Here is a 20316-nt window from a genome sequence, read left to right as displayed (position 1 = left end):
AAGAATGAAAGAAGAGCTGATAACTGCTGATTATGGGTCAAGTAACCAGGTTACATGGTGGAGAGAAGAAAAGGTGTTTGCTACCTACAAAAAGTTGGAAGAGTTAAGGAAGAGAGATCCTACTGCTCCTAAAAAGCCTGATTATCCGGAAGTAGTGGTTTCAGTCGAACAACAAAAATTGCCAATCAGGAGACCCATTGCTCCACATGCTAGCATCCTTTATCAAAGAAGGAAAGAAAAGTAGATGGATGAATTAACAAAAGAAGATAAGGCTCAAGAATATTACATCATCAAAATGGGTTTTCAGACATTTACGGAAGAAAAACAAGACTCAGCACAATCTAAACTTTAAGTTTTTATACTCTAAACTTTAAGTATTTACTGACTGACTTATTTATTTATTTTATTTATAAGTCTATATAAATATAACTATAATCATCGTTTATATTTGTTATGCATGGTTTTCTAAGAAATGACCTGTGTTTGCATAATCTAAACTTTAAGTTTGTTAGACATCTTTTATTAACTTTGTTAAATATCTTTTATATTTACTTATAGTTGTCTTTTAGCTATAATAAATAACACGTTTTGGTACAATATCTATACACATATCTATATGTTCTGTCAATATGTGTTATGCATGGTTTTCTAAGAAACGACCCGTGTTTGCACACAGGTCTTACCACTAGTACTATATAATAAAAGAAACCAACTTTAGGACACATGTCATTCATTAGAGCAATCTATTTTTTAGTTTTATCATCTTTATCTCCTACTTAATTATAGATAATTAATATTAATTAAAAGATAATTATACAATTAAATTTAAACAATTCGTATAAGAGATAATATAATCTTTTGAAATATTTATTAGATTTCAAAATTATTTATCTTGACAATAACAAAAGACGTGCACTAAATATAAATTAATATAATGTAAAGAGTTAAATGTCATTTTAGTCCCTGTGTTTTAGGTCATTTTGTCAGTTTAGTCCAAAAGTTTTATAATACACATGGTTTATAAAGATATAATAAGATATAACTTTCTATTAATTGGTATATAAAATTATATGTGCTCAACTCAAACAATACACGAGATTCTTAAAAATGTAACTTTTTTCATTATTAATATATAAAATAAAATTTACTCAACACGTACAATACACAGAGTTCTTAAAGATATAACTTTTTATTATTTAATATATAAAATTACATTTATTCAAACCCATGTAATAAATGAGATTTTTAAAGATATATTTTTTTATTATTTGGTATATAAAATTACATTTATTCAACCCGTGTAATAAATAAGGTTTCAAAAATATATATTTTTTTATTATTTAATATATAAAATTACATTTATTCAACCCGTGTATTACACGAGGTTCTAATCTAGTAAATATATAAAGAGTTTAATTTTTTATAAACAATCTAAAGAAAAAAAACATTTAAATCATCAATAAATAATTATACATATGAATTATAATTATAAGTGGTGATGAACAGAGATATTGATGACCTTACTTTGAAAATGTGGGCTTTGATTTGGATAAACATCAAAATTCATTTAGTTGTATTTAATTGGCCACAGTTAATTATTTTTGGAAATTATGAGCATCTCATTTTAATATTTTAATTTGGGTGATGAACATCGATTTAACATGGATTGTTAGGCCATTGGGTGTACCTTACATCTAGAGTGTTAATGATGACATGGCATGCAGTGGCGAAGCTTGAGATTTCCGACCGAGGGGTCGAAAACATATATTCCCAAAAATTTCTATAAAACGGGGGTCGAAACGTATATACCCAAAAAAATTTATACGAAAACTACATACTCTCCACTATTGAGCGAAAAGTTCGGGGGGTCGGCCGCCCCCTCTCGCCCTCACTATCCTTCGCCCATGATGGCATGTTAAATGGCATTGCAAACCACTCTCTTCTTGTGTTAAGGGGTGTTAAAAGGATTATATGTTAACATAATGTTAAGAGATTGTCTTAATTTGTTTTCCTTTTTTACACACAAATCATTAAAAGTTTTTACACTCAAACCATTAAAAGAATAAAGTTAAGGGGATTAAACCATTTCCTTGATGTGAGGTAAAATGAAATGGGGAAAAGTAAGTGATGTGCCACCTAGGTGGTGTTAAAAAAACAGTTAAAGTATACACCAAGGCCTTAGAAACAAACTTAATAATTAATTATTGTATCATATTTAGATATTGATGTTGAAAAAAGAATGACTAAATCAAGTTGAAAAAAACAAATATTAATTTTTCAATTCATATATAAACCACATATATTAATTTTAAAAGTGAAACAGCTTTTAATTTTGAAATTCAAAATGTTTTTTTTCTTACTAAATATGCTACAATATATTGTTTAAAAACAACGTTGACTTACGATTTGATAAATGTCTATGCGTGAAATATAGTTGGTCTTTTTTATCGTCACAAACCAAACATATACAGACCGAACAACACCGATATCGATATTCGTTTTTATGGTTTTCAACCGATGCAAAACACGTGTCGATTGCTTTGTCGAGTGCAGGTTTCATACTGATACTGTAATGAACCTATCATACTGATACTGTAATGAACCAAACCGATGATGAACGAAAGCCCGCTGCGAAGCGCGGGGTTCATCCCACTAATTATTATTATATATATTAATAGAAACTTCTCATGAATAGTGATTTTGATTAATTTAATAATTTTTTCAATGTTTTATTAATTTTTTATTTATCATATATTTTGATTAATTTAATAATTGTTTCAATTTTTTATACTTTTTTTATTTATCATATATTTTGATTATTTTTCTAATAACTTGCGTTCTATGTTTATTTTTTTGCAACATTGCGATATAAATTTGTTGAAAATGGATATTGTGCCATTATCGTACTAAACCGAACAGAAACCGATTGTTTTTTTCAACATTACATTATAAATTTTATTGGTAATTTTCATTTATATAACTTTGTCTGTCTGTGATGATTAACGAATATCATTACCAATACAATACTGTGACGATTTGAATGGATCGATACCGTCCGGACAAAATCGTTGTCGGTACTGGTGTTCATTTTTTTCGTTTTTATTCGATGTAAAACATGTCTTGATTTCTATACCGAATTCATGTATCATACCAGTCGTATAACGGACCTAAGCGATATCAATCGAATGTCCGTGATAACGTATCACCGCAACAACAACCTAGTACATATGATTTTGAACTTAGCATGAACAGTAACTTAATTTTTCATAATAAATTAATAATTGATTGTTAACTTCTTTTTTCATAATAAATAATAACTGGTTGTTTAAATAATATATAATTCTTTTTCTTTTTAATAATATTTGAAATGTTATATCATTGTTTTTTTCTTTCTGTTTACTATGTATGAAATACGTTTTCAACCCATTTTTTTACCAATTTGTATTTATTCGATTACTTGCCTTCGTTAGTTAAAAAAAACTAAATATATATGTAGTTGTGTTTGTTTTTATAACTTTTATTGAAAACGAGTTGTGTTCGAAATCAAGTATTTTTTCGGTATCAAAGGCTTGATCAAGTGTCGGTGTCATAAACTCATAATGGCACCATGATGAATAAAACAAATACTAACAAGGTCGATACCGATATCGGTATTATAGGAACCAGTGTATCGGTATATACTTTAAAACTACACCTTTAACCCAATTAGTTTTTATTTAATTTGATTTTCCTTCAATAACTCGCGTCATTGTCTTTTTTGTAAAGTTGAATAAATGACTAAGTTTAATATATTTTTTTCACCGTTGTTGCATAAACTTTCTTAAAAAAAAAAAGTTTTATTCAAAATAGCATTGTGGTGAACTACCGGTATTCGTTCTTAATCTAAAAGGCGTACATACATATCTTGACTTTAAATCGAGTGCAAGTTATATACCGATACGAATCATTACCACTCCGAATCCCCTGCGTAACAAATCGAACCAATACGGATGACTTCCCGCCGCATAGCGCGGGTAAATCTCGCTAGTACAGTATTAAATTAAAAGAACAACCCTATTTTTGGAGTTTTCTGGTATATATTATATAGATTATTAATAATATTACATAGATTATTATCCATTCAGTTCACGTTTTAGTAGAGAACTTACAAACACATTACATTAATTAAAGACATAATAAAAAAAAAAAAAAAACATTGAGTTCGCTTTCATCGGCCATTTTTGTTTATTCAGTTATTTACTCCAAGCACATACAACTAATTTTAAATAAAAAAAAGTAGTTAACTAGAACCATTATCATATATTTTTTTCTTTTCATTTAATCATTTATAATCTTTTATAAGCACACTTGTGAAGACCATTGATGGACTCTGTTTAAAAATACAATTTTAAAATAAACCTGCTTCTAATGTCACTATGGCCTTAACTTTGAGATACTAGCATATTACTATATTATTAATAATCTATGTAGTATAAAAAGAAAACTCCAAATCTAATGTCACTATGGCCTTAACTTTGAGATACTAGCATATTACTATATTATTAATAATCTATGTAGTATAAAAAGAAAATTCCAAAAATAGGGTTGTTCTTTTAATGATCATCAATCATTTTGGGAAAAGGTTAAACCAAAAATACCTGCGATCGATGTCTCTATAGCTTTAACTTTGAAATATTATCAATCTAGGTAAAACTATGAATAAAGACACATCTTTTTTCTTAGATGAATGAATATATAAATAACTATAAAAGTAAATGGTTTTTCTTTTAATTTCATCCCTTAATCTCTTTTATAAGCACACACGTGATGATCATCTTGTCCAATCATGCTGACATGGGCGGCCTATATGGTGTGTGGGGAAGACCATCGCACACCCGTAATTTCGAGAGGCACATGTTTTTTTTTTTAAATAATCCAGTATATATATATATATATATATATATATATATATATATATATATATATATATATATATATATATATATATATATATGTTAATTTTTTTAAATAATAGACCCGTACCAATTCCAATATAGGCTCATTTACAAATCAATTTTTATGGTTTAGAAGTGGTGTTGAAATAAGAGATACGATCTAAATATAGACTCATTTACAAATCAATTTTTGTGTTTATCATTAAGGCATAAGGGCAAATTTTTTCGAGTTCGAACAGAGTACATGAACCAAGTTCGGGCTCAAATCAGCTTGTTTAAGCTCCTGCTAAATATTAAATAAATATTAGTGGCATGTATATTTGATTTTTTTTTTTCTGTTTGCATGCACACCAACAACTTGCATTGCCTATATTCCTTTTGGAATGTATACAAACAACTTGCATTGCCTATATATGTGCTTCACTTGATTTCAAAACTTCAAAGCCTAATAGCCCATCACCCTTAGAAGATTCTAAGATGTCGACCTTTCCAGCTTCTAGTGCTTCCCTTTCTTTATCTCTCTTACCACCGGTTGTTGATGATATTAGTAGCACGAAGCAGGATGCTATTCGCAACACTGTGAATGCCAATCCTAGCATATGGGGTGATCAATTTCTTACACATGATGAGGTTTTCTAATCACTACTTGATTGCTTAATTGTCCATTTATAATGAGAAAATCATCTTCATAATTAGTTTTTTTTGTACATGTAGCCAGAAGATCTAGTTATGGAGAAACAAGTAGTTGAAGAGCTCAAAGAAGAAGTAAGAAAAAAGCTAATGATAAAAGCTTCTTCTAATGAATCAATGCAACATAGGAAGTTGATACAACTTATTGACGTACTCCAACGTCTTGGAATAGCTTATCATTTCGAAGAGGAGATCGAGGAAGCCTTGCAACATATCTATGTTACATACAGTGAAAAATGGAGTGATGATAACAACCTGCAAAATATTTCTCTTTGGTTTCGACTCCTTCGACAACAAGGCTTCAACATTTCATCAGGTAGTTCATTACACCTTTAGAACATATAAGTCCTTCACAGCCATACTTGGACATGATATCTCATGCACTCTTTAATATAGCTATTAGAATATAATGATCAAACCGATAATATTACTATCTAGCGCTAAGATGAGGGCTGAATTACATGTTACAGGAATATTCAAAAACCACATGGATAATAAAGGACATTTTAGTGAATCCTTATGTGATGATGCTGAAGGGATGCTTGCTTTGTATGAAGCATCATATATGAGGGTGGAAGGTGAAGAACTTTTAGATGATGCCCTCGAGTTCACGAAAACTCACCTTGCTATCATAGCAATGGATCCTTCTTGTGAACCTTTATTAAGAATCAAAATACAACAAGCACTAAAGCAGCCACTCAGAAAAAGGTTGCCACGGCTAGAAGCCGTGCGTTACATATCTATTTACCGACAAGAAGCTTCCCACAATGAGGTCTTACTGAAGTTTGCAAAGTCCGATTTTAATGTGGTTCAATCAATGCACAAGAAGGAACTTAGCCAAATTTGCAAGTACGTAACATTCAAACATAGGATTACTCTATATCTGTTTTAATGTTTTATTGATTTCTCATTGATCATATGTGTCAGATGGTGGAAGGACTTGGACCTAAAAAACAAGCTACCTCATGTTCGAGACAGATTGGTAGAAGTCTACTTTTGGATACTAGGAATCTATTTTGAGCCTCGACATTCTCGTACTCGAATGTTCCTGCTCAAAACTTGCATCTGGTTGGTTGTATTAGATGACACATTTGATAATTATGGTACTCACGAAGAACTCAAGATATTTACTAACGCTGTTCAAAGGTACCCAATTGTACATAATCCTACCTTCTTTTAGACTAAGGCATATTTTGTTTGCCATGTAATTTTAATTAATTAATTAATTAATTAATTAGTGTATATAATCACTTATTGTTAATTGTATATTGCCTAGATGGTCAATAAGTTGCTTGGATATGCTTCCGGAATATATGAAACAAATATATCAACAACTTTTGAATCTTCACCAAGAAATGGAGGAATCACTTGAAAAGGAAGGAAAAGCATACCAGATCAACTATGTGAAGGAGATGGTATGTTACAACTAATTTATAAATGTTTCGGATATATATAATTAACAGATAATATATACTATGGATGGAAAACAGGCAAAAGAGTTAACACGAAACTTCTTAGTGGAAGCCAAATGGTTAAAAGAGGAGTATATGCCAACTCTTGAAGAGTACATGTCTGTTTCAGTGGTGACTAGTACCTACGGCTTCGTAATTGCGAGATCTTATGTTGGTATGAATGATATGATCACTGAGGATACCTTTAAATGGGTAGCCACATATCCACCTATTGTTAAGGCCTCAGCTTTGATTTGTAGATTTATGAATGATATTGTCACCCACAAGGTACTACATACATGATTAATCAACTAAGTGATACTATATACTAATTAGTAATAATATTTTGAGAGATATATTGCTTTCAGGCGGAACAAGAAAGAGGTCATTGTGCTTCAAGCATAGAATGCTACCAAATGGAAACTGGTGCAACTGAGAAGGAAGCATATGAATTTATCTTGAAAAAGGTTGAAGATAAATGGAAAGTTATAAACCGAGAGTCACTCAGGCCTACACAAATCCCATTTCCACTACTTATGCCTGTAATCAACCTTGCGCGTGTGTGTGATGTCCTTTATAAAAACAACGATGGCTTCACTCATAGTGGGAAAGAAATGATAAGTCACATTGAATCGCTCTTGGTTCAGCCTGCAGTTATTTAAGATTCAAGATTAACTGCTTGGTAATTGTTTGTGTTTTTAAATTATAATCTATGTTTCATGCATTTTTAATTTTAAAAATAATATACACAAATTTTTGTATTTAATTTTATTCGTTATTGTTTTAAGCCTAAGTTTTATCAATTTTTAAACTAACATTCCAAGAAATATAATAATAATAATAATAATAATAATAATAATAATAATAATAATAATAATAATAATAATAATAATAATAATAATAATAGAAAATAGAAAGATGACAAAAATAATAACAATAATACAATTACAAAGATAATCAATAAAAAATAACCATAAAAATTTATGATTTGAGGGAATAATAAAAAAGGGTTGAAGGGAAGCATGTCAAGTAGAAAAATGTTAAAAAATAATACTTCCATTTTGAAAAGGTTAAGGATGAGTCAACACCTAATAGTGGGTCGAAAGAGATATGATACGTCTAGCATCATGTAAAAGTATATAAACAACTTTGAGTGAATTTCAAGTTTTGTACTTTATCTTTAGGCCACTTTGTAAGTTTTGTCCTTTATGTTTAAATTTGACGAGTTTTGTCCTTTATGTTTAAAAATCAAACACGTTTTACCCTTTATGTTTAAAAATCAAACACGTTTTGTCCTTTATGTTTAAAAAATAAAGCACGTTTTGTCCTTAAAAATCAAGCATAAAGGACAAAACGTGCTTGATTTTTAAACATAAAGGATAAAACTCGTCAAATTTAAACATAAAGGACAAAACTTGCAAATTGGCCTAAGATAAAGGACAAAACCTGAAATTCACTCAAACAACTTTTAAAAATGTGCTCGAGCAAACCCATCAATCATTTAATTAGTGTTTTCAAAAACTTTGTTAAAGTATTTATTCCATCAATTTTTAAAAATTTAAAAAAGAAGTAATGGCAATAAATCACACTCTTATGATTAGGGTTGTAAAGTTCAAGTGTAATTGCTAACATTGTCCAGGTAGACTTTGGCGGGCGTGGTGGAGAGGCAAGCAGCGAAGAGGCTAGGGAAAGAAGCGTTAGAGGGGGAGGCGGGGTTGGGATCACGACATGAAGATGATTCTTTTTTGTGGGGTCCATGGGTCCAACACTCATCAAACCGTTCAAACATAAAAAAAAATTAAATAAATTTTCAGTTCAAATATATATATATATATATATATATAGGATGAATTATGAGAAAACTAGTTTAAATGAGAAAACCAAAAAACTAACTAAAAAGGCCTAAAAAACATACCAATTTTTTTTTTTTGAGTAAATTACAACCGGTGTCCTTTACGTTTGTATCATATTACAACCGGTGTCCTTTAACTAAAGATATTACAGGCGCCGTCCTTTATGTTATAAGTTTTTAACACCCTATGTCCTTTAGTGCTAACCTAGTTTAATTTTTTGGTTAAGTCTTACCATGTGCCTCCCACATGAGGGCAATATGATCTTTTCATCTAAATTATACATTGAAAAACTAAATAAATAAACTATTTCATATAAAGTTTATGTTAAACAGCGATTTAATTTCCTTCAAACCATGTGCCTCTCAATTTAATTTAATTTAAAGATGTATATTAATTCTAAACTAGTATTAAGTACCCCCGCGTTGCGGCGGGGGCGAGCACTAATGCCACACTACTGTCAGCGACCACCGACACTGAAGTTGCGATATTAATGCGAAGAAATTAAACTGAAACGTAAAATATGGAATAAAATAACTAAGTTGATCTAGGACTTGCGCGTTACGATGAGGCCGCGTCTATTTTTCTCGTTTGACAGGTTCATCGTAATCTATATCTATATATAATATATATCATTACCACTATACAAACCATAATGCATACATTACAACAACCATTGCATCAATATGTTGCAAATTATATTTATACAAGATTTTGGCTAAATTAGTTAGATTATTATAAATAATAATAATTTACAAATAAAACAACACAATTTTGAATGGATCAAACCGATTGAATATGGTAAGATAATCAAACTATTATTTGATTAGGGTACAACCACTTAAGCATAATTTACAACCATACATGCATACAAAACAGATTGGATTTGGTAATGTAATGAAACTATTATTATTTGATTAAGGTACAACCACTTAAGCACAGTTTACAACCCATATTTGATTAAGGTACAACCATTTAAGCACAAGTTACAACCAAAGATGCACACTAACGTTTCAAATTAATAGTATATAAATTAATAGTATATAAATGGCATAAGACTTAGAACCCATTGCATATATCATCCCATACTATGCTAAATACCATTTTACAACTTTCAAAGCAAACATTACAACAACTAATGCCCAAGATTGTTAAAAATTGATAGTATATAAATAGTTGGCTGTATATTAAACATCGATTTAACTTCCTTCTTAACAACACCACATTTTGAATAGTTGGCTGTAAGCATTTTTAACGCATACTGGCCCGTTTTTAGTCACATTTAAACAGTGACAGCAAATAAACCTCATTTTTAACATCTTTTTGACAGCAATTAAACCTATTTTTAACAGCCTATATAACAGCACTTTGACTCTGTTTTTTACTTAATTTTGACAGCAAATTAACCCATTTTTAACTGCATTTAACAGCAATTCAACCCCCTTTTTTACGGCACTTTGACATCAAATAAACCATGTTTTTTAACATCTTTTAGGCAGCATGTGCAACCTGTCGCTAACACCTTTTTTACTCCAATTTTGGCTGCACAAGCATACCAATCCCAAATACACAAAATGACCTGCATAATTATATGACAATGACAAACCAAGGTTCAAAATCATACTAAACCATACCAACCCAAGATTACAAAAGAAAGTACTTGAAATGCATACTGCCAAGGTTCCAAAAAGACAAAAAAAAAACTTAAACCTAAAAGTTCCAAAAACTGTGACCACCCTTTGACTTTGAAAGTCAACACCCACTAAACTTGTGATCTGGCTTTCTTGCAACTCCTGATATTATGGCCTTTTTCTTTACAGTTGCGACAAGTCTGAATTGTATTCTTCTTTGACAACCTTCCACCTTTTGTGATATCTTCCAATTCAACTGCAGATTTCTTCCTTGCTTTTCTTGGTCTTCCCACTTGCTTGTGATAATGTGGTGGTTTTAAAGTAGTAGGAACTTGTGATTTCGGCCACATAGACATGCCATTAATTGGGTTGACCTTGAAACTATAAACATGTCTCCATGTATCCATCCTGTACACCGGATGTACCCAACTTTCTAGTATTCCAACTTGTTGTCTGTTGCTAGCCTTGTACCAAATTGCTGCCACACCATGTTTGCATGGTATCCCGGTTATCTCCCATGCCTTACAAGTACAAGTACAAGACCTTAAGAGCATATAACAAACCAATTAAACAACACAAATCAAAACACTTTAACAATACAAATAATACCTTCTGTCTATCACTGATAAATGTAAAGTTGGAGTTTCTAGCCAACTCCAAATCGTCTCCTACGCATTCAAGAAACCAAGTCCAAGAGCTAAGAGTCTCTGCCTATACAACTGCATAAGCAAGTGGGTAGATTCCATTTTTCGGGTCAATACCCACTGCTGTTAACACCTGACCCGGGAAGGGACCTTTCATGAAAGCTCCATCTAGACCCAACAAGTCCCTACCTATTGCTTTAAACCCCTCTTTCAAAGCCCCCAAGCATACATAGATCCGCTTGAATATTCTCTTTCTAGATTTTGGGTTCCTTACTGGTTCAACCTCTATCTTGACAGTTGAACCTGGGTTTCTATTAAGAAGTTCATTGGCATAATCTCTAAGCCGAGCATATTGTGTAACGTAATCTCTTTGTACTTGTTTCTTAGCTTTGATCTTGGCCCTGTATGCTTTCATCTTGGAAACCGCTAATTCATATCTCCTTTGAAATTGTTCTTGAACTGCTTTCACAGGTATTTCCGGATTTTCATCAATTTGTTCTAACATTTGTTGAGATAAGAAAGTGGATGTGCAAGCATAAATGTTTCTAGTTTGAAGGCATTTATGTTCTGTAATCAAAGTCTTCACCATCCAAGATTCACTTTGACCGTCTTTTGAAATTAAAACCACCCAAGGGCATTGATATTGATGAGGATTAGTCTTTTTTCCCCTCCCACCAACATTTATGCCAGGTCCTTTTCCTTCTAACACATTGGATCCATCTACGTTAGTTTCAAAACTTGGTAAAGCCCCTTGACAAACTGCCCTAACCCTTATGTTATCATCCTTTATAATTTTAATAATCCTTCTAGTTTCAACAGCATGTGCCTTGATCAGTTGCTTCCCTTCTTCCTTACTTCCAAAAATCTGGCCTAGATAGAAATTGACAGTGGTTTCATTTGACTTTCTAAGATAATTTAATTGGCGTCTCCTAATACTTGTTGCATTCTCATCGGATTCTGAGCCACTGTCAAAAGCCTCATTGTCCAAACCCTCATCCTCTTCTTCAATATCTCTTAGAACACCTATGTTAATGTCCTCTACATCCAAGTCAACATGTAACCTAAAATCCCTCATGTCTACTTCAGGATCATCATGCCTATTAGCGTTATCAACTATATAGTCACTATCATCCTCATCAAGCACACTATCATAAACATTGGTTTCACTCTCAACATGAATAAAGCTTCCCTCCTTAACAGGATAATGATCATCAGTTTCTGAATTGACACAATCATACATAAATACATAAAGTTAATACATAAAGTTAGATTCAGAATACATAAAGATAAAACTACGATGGAATCAGTTTCTGAATTGCACACAAGATATTATGAAAACTACGATGGAATCAATAGATAAAACTACGATGATGTTGGAAGCTTACCATAAATTTCATCCATGTCGTTTTGTTCTAGGGCTTGTCGCATGTAGAAGACACCACTGAAAGGTTTCGTTTTTTTGTATTTAGAGGAATAGGAACAATCAGATGATGTTATGAGAGGGTTTTTTTGAGAGGAATACGAACAATCAACTGCTATTATGAGATGGGTTTTTAGAGATTATTTATTTAGTTTTTAAATGTATAATTTAGATGAAAAGACTATATTGCCCTCATGTGAGAGGCACATGGTAAGACTTAACCAAAAAATTAAACTAGGTTAGCACTAAAGGACATAGGGTGTTAAAAACTTATAACATAAAAGACGGCGCCTGTAATATCTTTAGTTAAAGGACACCGGTTGTAATATGGTACAAACGTAAAGGACGCCGGTTGTAATTTACTCTTTTTTTTTACATTTTTGTTAAAAAAATCGCTAGTTTTTATAAATGGAAAAAAATTTTCAAAAATTTTTTTTTTGTTGTATTACACATGTGCACTATTACGGATATAGTGCACATGTGTAGTACACATATAATCACATATAATGCACATGTGCAGTACAACAATTTTTTTTTTTTGAATTTTTTTTATATATAAAAAGTAGCGATTTTTTTTATAAAAATTGTAAAAAAAAAAAATTGGTATGTTTTTTTGGCTTTTTTTTAGGTTTTTTTAGTTAGTTTTCTAGTTTTCTCATTTAGATGTAGTTTTCTCACGATCCTCTCCCTATATATATATATATATATATATATATATATATATATATATATGAACACGACTAATTAAAATGGTTTAACCCATATAAAAAAGTCGTAACGGGTCAAAATCTTTTCAAATCCGAATGCAAGGTTAACAAACCATAATGTACGAAACTCCTCACTCATACGGCCATAACCAACATTCTATCCGATCAACATTTAATCTAGCGAAACCGTTTTTAAATCCACGTTAACCGATTAAGTCTCAGTAACTTATAATGATCAATAAACAATTCTCATTGATATTATTTCCATTCACTCTGGAGTATATAGCCCTCCAGTAATTGCATCGTAAGCCAGTAAACTTTGAATTTGGCTGTACTACAAACCCAGTACGACGTGTTCAACAGTTAGTACAGTTAAATACTTTTAACTTGTTTTTATTAAAACTTGAGATATAGTATAAAACTCCTTGGTTCTTGTATCACATAATGAGCTAAATGCTTACTAAGTGATGATTTGAATTAATATATATTTCTTGATTAACATAAAACATTTGGGGGTTGATAATACCGTATCCAGGTTCTCCCAATTCATTTATTGCAGTGACCATAAGTGTGGGGTGTAGGTATACACCTGATAGTCACAAAAATGGTGTGTGTATTGATTAAAGACTAGCTTTGTACTAGTTCTCAAATGTGACAAGCATGTAAAACTAGTAAATCAAGATACTTGTACCATGATTATTAAATGTTTTATAAATGTGTCTGTTAACTGTACTTACGACCAAAAGCTGGCGTATTTTTAAAAGATTGACTTAAAGGTGAAGAACCTAAGTAGTAGGTTGGAGAAGGTTCGGTCTATAGCTTTGGAAGTTGTGACTCCATTGTCAAAGACCCATGATGTCTCCAAGTCCATTTAAAATTTTATTCGATCCACCTTTGGGATACATTGTATCCGATATTGATACTTTAAGTTTTTAATATATAATTTGGGAGTTTTTAATACTCATACTTTGTTTATTACGTAACTCCCTATTTTTGTTGCGCTGTGAAATTGATATACAATCGTCACGCTAATACCCCACGCTCGGGCCCACCGGGAAAGCGAGGTGTGACACTAACCCAAGGATTGTGAGATGAAACAATGAATGACTCTAGTGATGTGGGGATCTTTAGAGAAGATGGCTCTAGAATGCAGGTGGATGGGTATGAAGTCCAAAGTCTTAGCCTTGATGAGATTAAAGTCATTGTTGACTTTGAAACGGAAAAGGTTGAAAATGATGATCAATCCCTAAATCTGGAGCGCGACATCAATAGAATGATCAAGGAAAGACTGTTGGGCATCATCAAATAAGAGAATAAAAGACAGACCTAAATAAGAGAGATTTTGGCATCAGCAGAGGGGAGATTTGTTGGGTTATGTAAGGTCTACTGATGATGAAAGCCAAAACCCAAGAGAACCATCTTCCCTGCTTGATGTGATAAGTTGAAATTCAAACAAGAGTCCAGAAGCCCCCCCCCGGAAGGCTTCCCAAACAACCACCCAATTTACTGTAACCTAACTGCTGCATCAAACAAACACGAAGGCAAGTACAAAATGCGTTAATGTAAAAGTGTTGGGTCAACAAGTCAATAGTCAAGTCAAAAAAGTCAAGATTGAAGACCAAAAGACCAAGTCAACACAAGATAAGATGTACTGGATTCCAAAACAGCTGGAAGCTGGAATCCTTCCAGCTGTTTTGGAATCCCAGTTGTTTTCTTTGTTTAGGCAGTAGTTTGATGTAACAGTGTTTTCACTCATCTCCAGCAGTTCTGTTAACTGCTGGCAGTTACACCATTTAATAACTTGTTTAGGGTCGCTTTCATGGTGATGTCACTAGTAGTTATCTCCTTTATATATAGTTTAGTCTGTCGTTGTAATTACGTAACTGTAAGAGCTGAAAAGCATAAGAACTTAGATAGAGAGAGAGAGCACCTTCTTTGGGGGAGATGTTGTACTTATTGTTTGTACTGAAACAGATGAATAATATATGATATTATTCTGCAATCATTTCCAAATCCAGTTGTGTTTATGATGATGTGTTTATTATCACTGTTTGATTCATTATCTGAATTGATTAAAATTGTTTTATCAAAATCACCCACTATCACACACCAACAATTTACCTCTCCAATTAAACTATTCATCTTTTCCCTCTCATCTCTAAATTAATTTTAATAAGTTTTGTACAGACATGTAAAGTGTACAAAATGTACACATGTGTAAAATTTTATAATATACGAATACATATAAACTTACACGTATAAATTCATATAACAATGTTGTATTATAATAACGCTTGTAGTTAGATATAATAATGATACTTATTGTTTTTTCACGAGTTCTCGTAATACATATGTGTGTGCGTGTGCACACCTGCGCTTGTGTGATTATAAATGGTCAATGTAAAAATGGTGATGTGAAAAGATAACTGGTGGTAAGAATGTGTATAGTGTTGTAGATAAATTGAGTGATTTTAAGGAATTTATGAAAATCTGATAAGACAACTAGCAAGAGGCGTTTGTAAATACATATAGTTGGTTGCACTAGTGATGGTCTAAGTATTTAGTATTATTATTTTTCACGTTATTTGCATTTTTTATATTCCTAAGTAAAATGCATCATCCTATGATCCACAAACATTTCCTGTTGAACATTGAGAATTCCATATAGGTTCTCTTGCATGTATATATGATGTATAACCGTTGATACCTAAAGCTGTACAAGTTAATCGAAATTGGCTTTGGAGTTGATATGTATAGATGCATGCCGCTAAGTACACACATTTTTGAAGAAGGGTGAACAGGTTAGAGGGGTGGCAGTTTACACATGATTAGAAACCATGTAGACGATTATATTATTAATTTCCTTTTATATTAGATTTCTCTATCATTTTTTTGAGTGAATTGCAAGGATTGTCCTTTATCTTTATATCCATTTGCAGACGATGTCCTTTATGTTTAAAATTGACGAGTTTTATCCTTTTTGTTTTCAAATCATACATGTTTTGTTCTTTAACCCTAACCCAGTTAATTTTTTCTGTTAAATATGGTCATATGCCTTACATGTGAGGGCATTTTTGTCATTTCACCTTTAAAAGGACTAATTATGTAAGTAACTTTTTAAAAAAAAGATTAATTAAATAAAAAATTATATTAAGATACTTTCTCATTCCCTCTCTGTAATCTGTATAATTACTTAACCATCACCATAAACCATCTACCACCACCATCCACCTTACCGCCAACACTTACCACCACCTACTGCTATCACCTACAACCCAACCCACTCAAAGTCTCTCTCTCTCTCCCAACAGTAACCCAATAACAACAATTAACAATGAAACCCACCCATCTCCCCTTCTCTATCCTAAACCCCCAAACAATGAACAATCAAATCCCACATCTTAAATTTAAATCAATACACAAATTCATCAGTCCTCGTAGCTTCTCTTAAATCCGACCAAAGTCAAATCAAGACACAAATTCATGAGATACCAATTCGCAGTTAACCACATCCGAACCACCATATCTATCTCATATCTAGGGGAACGAACTGAATTGTAAGGCCTCCGATCCAAGATCTCACTCAGCTAATGCAATCAACAGGTGTGCGGAATCCACCTGATGATCAACCACTGTAGATGAAATACTAGAATGCAAAGATTTGTGAGAGAAATCAAGAATACACAGAGTATTCTTGATGAGGAAGATGAATGACGTCACACACAGTAGCCGCCAGACAAAACACACACAATAATTAGGGTTAGAAAGGTGCACAAAATTTTACACAGAATCGTCGTCTTGTGTATTCCACATAAAGGTATATATACAAGACAAACTGTCACACCCCGATTTCCACGTGTCTCACCGGTGGGCCCGGTGGGGGAATACTGTGACGTAGTTGGTAACATTATAGTCAAACCACACAATATATATGAATGCACAGCGGAAGCAATAAGATAATATATTTCAACATTAAGTGTAATATCAATGTATCACCATTGTTGAAATAATAATCCACAGGGGATCAAATAATAATATCAAAAATATTGTTCAACAGACTTCAGGCATCTTAAGCTTGCGAGACTTCTAATGATGCTAAGGAGAAATCCCAGCCAATTACGCCTAGTACCTGCATTTAGTCTTTTTGGGGAAAATACGTCAGTTTACACTGGTAAATACATTCAACTGACACTTTTGTAAAATGTTTAATAAAATTGGTTTAAATGCTCAAGGCACAAACTCTTTATAACTTGGGATAATTTATAATCAAATCTTGTAAAGAATTACATGTTACTATGCGTTTGGTCGCCCGAGTCGTATCGGTTTAAAGTGTTAATAGACACACCACATAGTATAAAACCGTGGCGGGTAACCAACGGCTACACTTTTATATTTATAGACATAATGCCGGGTGTACGCCTACACCGGGATGTCGAGGTCGTGGCCATTCATAAATGCTGCCAAGGATATCCGGGACATGGTCATTAAGCTCCCAAAGGCTTTAAGCGAACAAAACAGTTTTTAAACGAGTCACATTGATAATACCCAACTACTAATGAGTTGGGGTCAATTGCCCGACCAAGCGGTATTTTAGATACCGTAACCCAAGCCCGTATAACGGAAAATAAGTTAGAAGTATTTACCTTTGCAAGTATAATCCTTAATTGAGTAAATCACAGATAGCTTTTACTGGTCTCCTATTCTGGAACGAAGGTTTTAAAATAACCTATTAGAATCCTAACGGGTCTTTATATTTGCCGTAGCCTAGACCGGTTAGTTTCAAAGTATAGTTACGGTTTAATCGCGTGAAAGGCGAAAACCGTGAATGGAGTGTGATTTTGACCCAACAAGTTTGAAGACTTGTTTTATATGGGTATAATAATCATACTCTGGATTTTGGGGTCCAAACAATATGGTTTGACCCGTTTCGGCTAATTTATGTAAACTAGTTACATAAGCCGAACCGTGCGCGCTAAAGGCGCAACGGGTAATCCGTAAGAGTCCTACATTGTTTTCCTAAGTCAACATGCCTTAAAGAGGTTGTGGTATCAGTAGGATACCTTCTATAATGCCCGTAACGAGTTTAAGTTAATATTATGCCCCGTAGGGGTATTTTGGTCTTTTTAAAGATTATAAAAGAGGTTTTAGAGTTCTACAGGAAATCTGAGTTTGCTGAACAGTTTATAAAGTCTAAAATGCTTTATTTATTATTTAAAATCAGTAGCAACTGGAATCGGGTCAAAAGACCTTGTAGAACTCAAGTTGTGGCCGAAAAGGGTATATTCGGTATTTACCGAACCGTTGCCATAACCGCAGGTTATGAGCAGGTTAAAAATAATTAAAAATCTTTAAAAATCCCAAAATATTATTTTACATCAGTGAGTAAAAGGTTTGGTATCGAAATCCGGGTTTAGATAGGCGTTATGCTAATTGCGCTATTTAATTACTAAAGTTTCGCAATTTGCGCTATTTAGCATAACTCATATTCTGGACCTCGGATTGACGTGAAATTTTAGGGACATGCTTAGAAATCAGTAACCAAGGTCATGATCCTTTCACGTGTCCGAAATTCTCGTTTTAAATTAAAAAGGGCGTTATGGTCAACTTTTAAGCATTTAACGGAAATGTGTAAAAGACTTGGACAAACAATGAACCGGTCACAGAGGCTTATACCATCATGTAACCTGGTCCTAAGAGAGTCCTAAGGCATATCTAAATCAAACTTTAACGGGTCAGAACTGAAGTCAATGCAAAAGTCAAACTTTTGCGACTTTCGGCTCCGAACCGGGTCAAAACAATAAATGGTCGGATCAAACAAGCTTAGACTAGTTTATATACTTATTATCATGTTTTATGAGTGTTCAAATAGGTTACATATCATCTACATTACAGATTATGCAAGTAATCGCAAAATGACATTTCTGTTGACTTTTTCTAAGCACGTTTGAGTCGACATTTGATCTAGTTAGAGTGGGAATCAGAGGGTGCCCTTTTAGGGGTTTAATGCCCACATGATTACCATCATGTAACTATCTTTGATTCGACAAACCACTGGACCATTCGTGATTTATCGCAAAGTCAATCGTTAATTACGACGGATTGACTTTTAGGCTAAAACTATAGAAAAATGAAACCACAAAGGGTTAGGCAACTTACAGAAGCTTAGTGCACGACTTAGAATGATAGAGGAAAGCTTTGGAGCTCCAGAAGTGAGTTAGAATGCAGGTTTGAGGTGTGATTCATTAGTGTGCAATGTAGTGCCTTTTATAGTGAATTTCCAAGCACAAGATCACAACAACTCAACCTACAAGGGAGCATGGATGATCAGCAGGTGGCCCTGGGTGCTAGGGGGCATGTAGAGGACGCCCATGCTTCAATTAATGCAGCAATGATCGTTGACAAGCTCAAATCATGCATCTGTCCAAAGTTTCTGCATCTGAGTGGTTCACGCGGCCCGCATTAAGATTCAGACTGGGCTCACGCGGGCCGCCTGAATCTTGATATCAGAACGCGTATATGCAGGAGGCTCGCGGCCCGCGTTAACTTATGTGTTTCACTCAGGCGGGCCGCCTGAGGCATGTTTTCAAAGATTTTTAAATCTTTTGTAATGATTAACCGAATCTTTGGTAATTAATAACCTGACCTTTCGGGTTTGAAGGGGTTACTTTGCGATTTGGCCCTCGGTTAATTACAATTAAGGGCCTCGTGTCATTTACCCGCACTGTCAAGTCCCCGGTTAATTTAATTACTATCCGGAAAGCCTTAACTTTCATTGTTGACGCTTTTAACCCCTCTCGTACGAATTTGATCATAACTTTCTCGTTTTAAAACGGAACCCTGCGAAATTTATATAGTACATTCTAGTGAGCGTATTTTACTATTACAAAGCCTCAGGTTCGTCAAAGGGTCACTCAGAGGTATAATTAAACATATTGACACAGTTAACCCCTGCAGCTTGTAATTTCTCACTTTCTTCCGCGTTTCGCTCC

The 20316-nt window shown here is 33.1% G+C and overlaps 2 protein-coding genes across 2 annotated transcripts; one reads left to right on the top strand and one right to left on the bottom strand.

The window, feature by feature from the left end:
• The first annotated feature begins 5394 nt into the window (after positions 1-5394).
• LOC110922989 ((E)-beta-farnesene synthase) lies at positions 5395-7841 on the top strand. Its single transcript, XM_022167185.2, has 7 exons — positions 5395-5564; positions 5649-5940; positions 6095-6473; positions 6552-6770; positions 6901-7039; positions 7115-7363; positions 7444-7841. The coding sequence occupies exons 1-7, from the start codon at positions 5412-5414 to the stop codon at positions 7735-7737; spliced, it is 1725 nt and encodes a 574-aa protein (XP_022022877.1). The 5' UTR covers positions 5395-5411; the 3' UTR covers positions 7738-7841.
• Positions 7842-10538: 2697 nt separating this feature from the next.
• Positions 10539-12941, bottom strand: LOC110925997. The gene is made up of 2 exons (XM_022169779.2): positions 12586-12941; positions 10539-12418 (listed from the first exon to the last, which is right to left on the bottom strand). Exons 1-2 carry the CDS (start codon positions 12626-12628, stop codon positions 11268-11270), a joined length of 1194 nt encoding a protein of 397 aa, XP_022025471.1. The 5' UTR covers positions 12629-12941; the 3' UTR covers positions 10539-11267.
• Positions 12942-20316: the final 7375 nt, after the last annotated feature.

This window comes from Helianthus annuus, chromosome 17 (assembly GCF_002127325.2).
Source record: "Helianthus annuus cultivar XRQ/B chromosome 17, HanXRQr2.0-SUNRISE, whole genome shotgun sequence".
NCBI lineage: Eukaryota > Viridiplantae > Streptophyta > Magnoliopsida > Asterales > Asteraceae > Helianthus > Helianthus annuus.
This window is presented reverse-complemented; position numbering and strand designations above follow the sequence as displayed.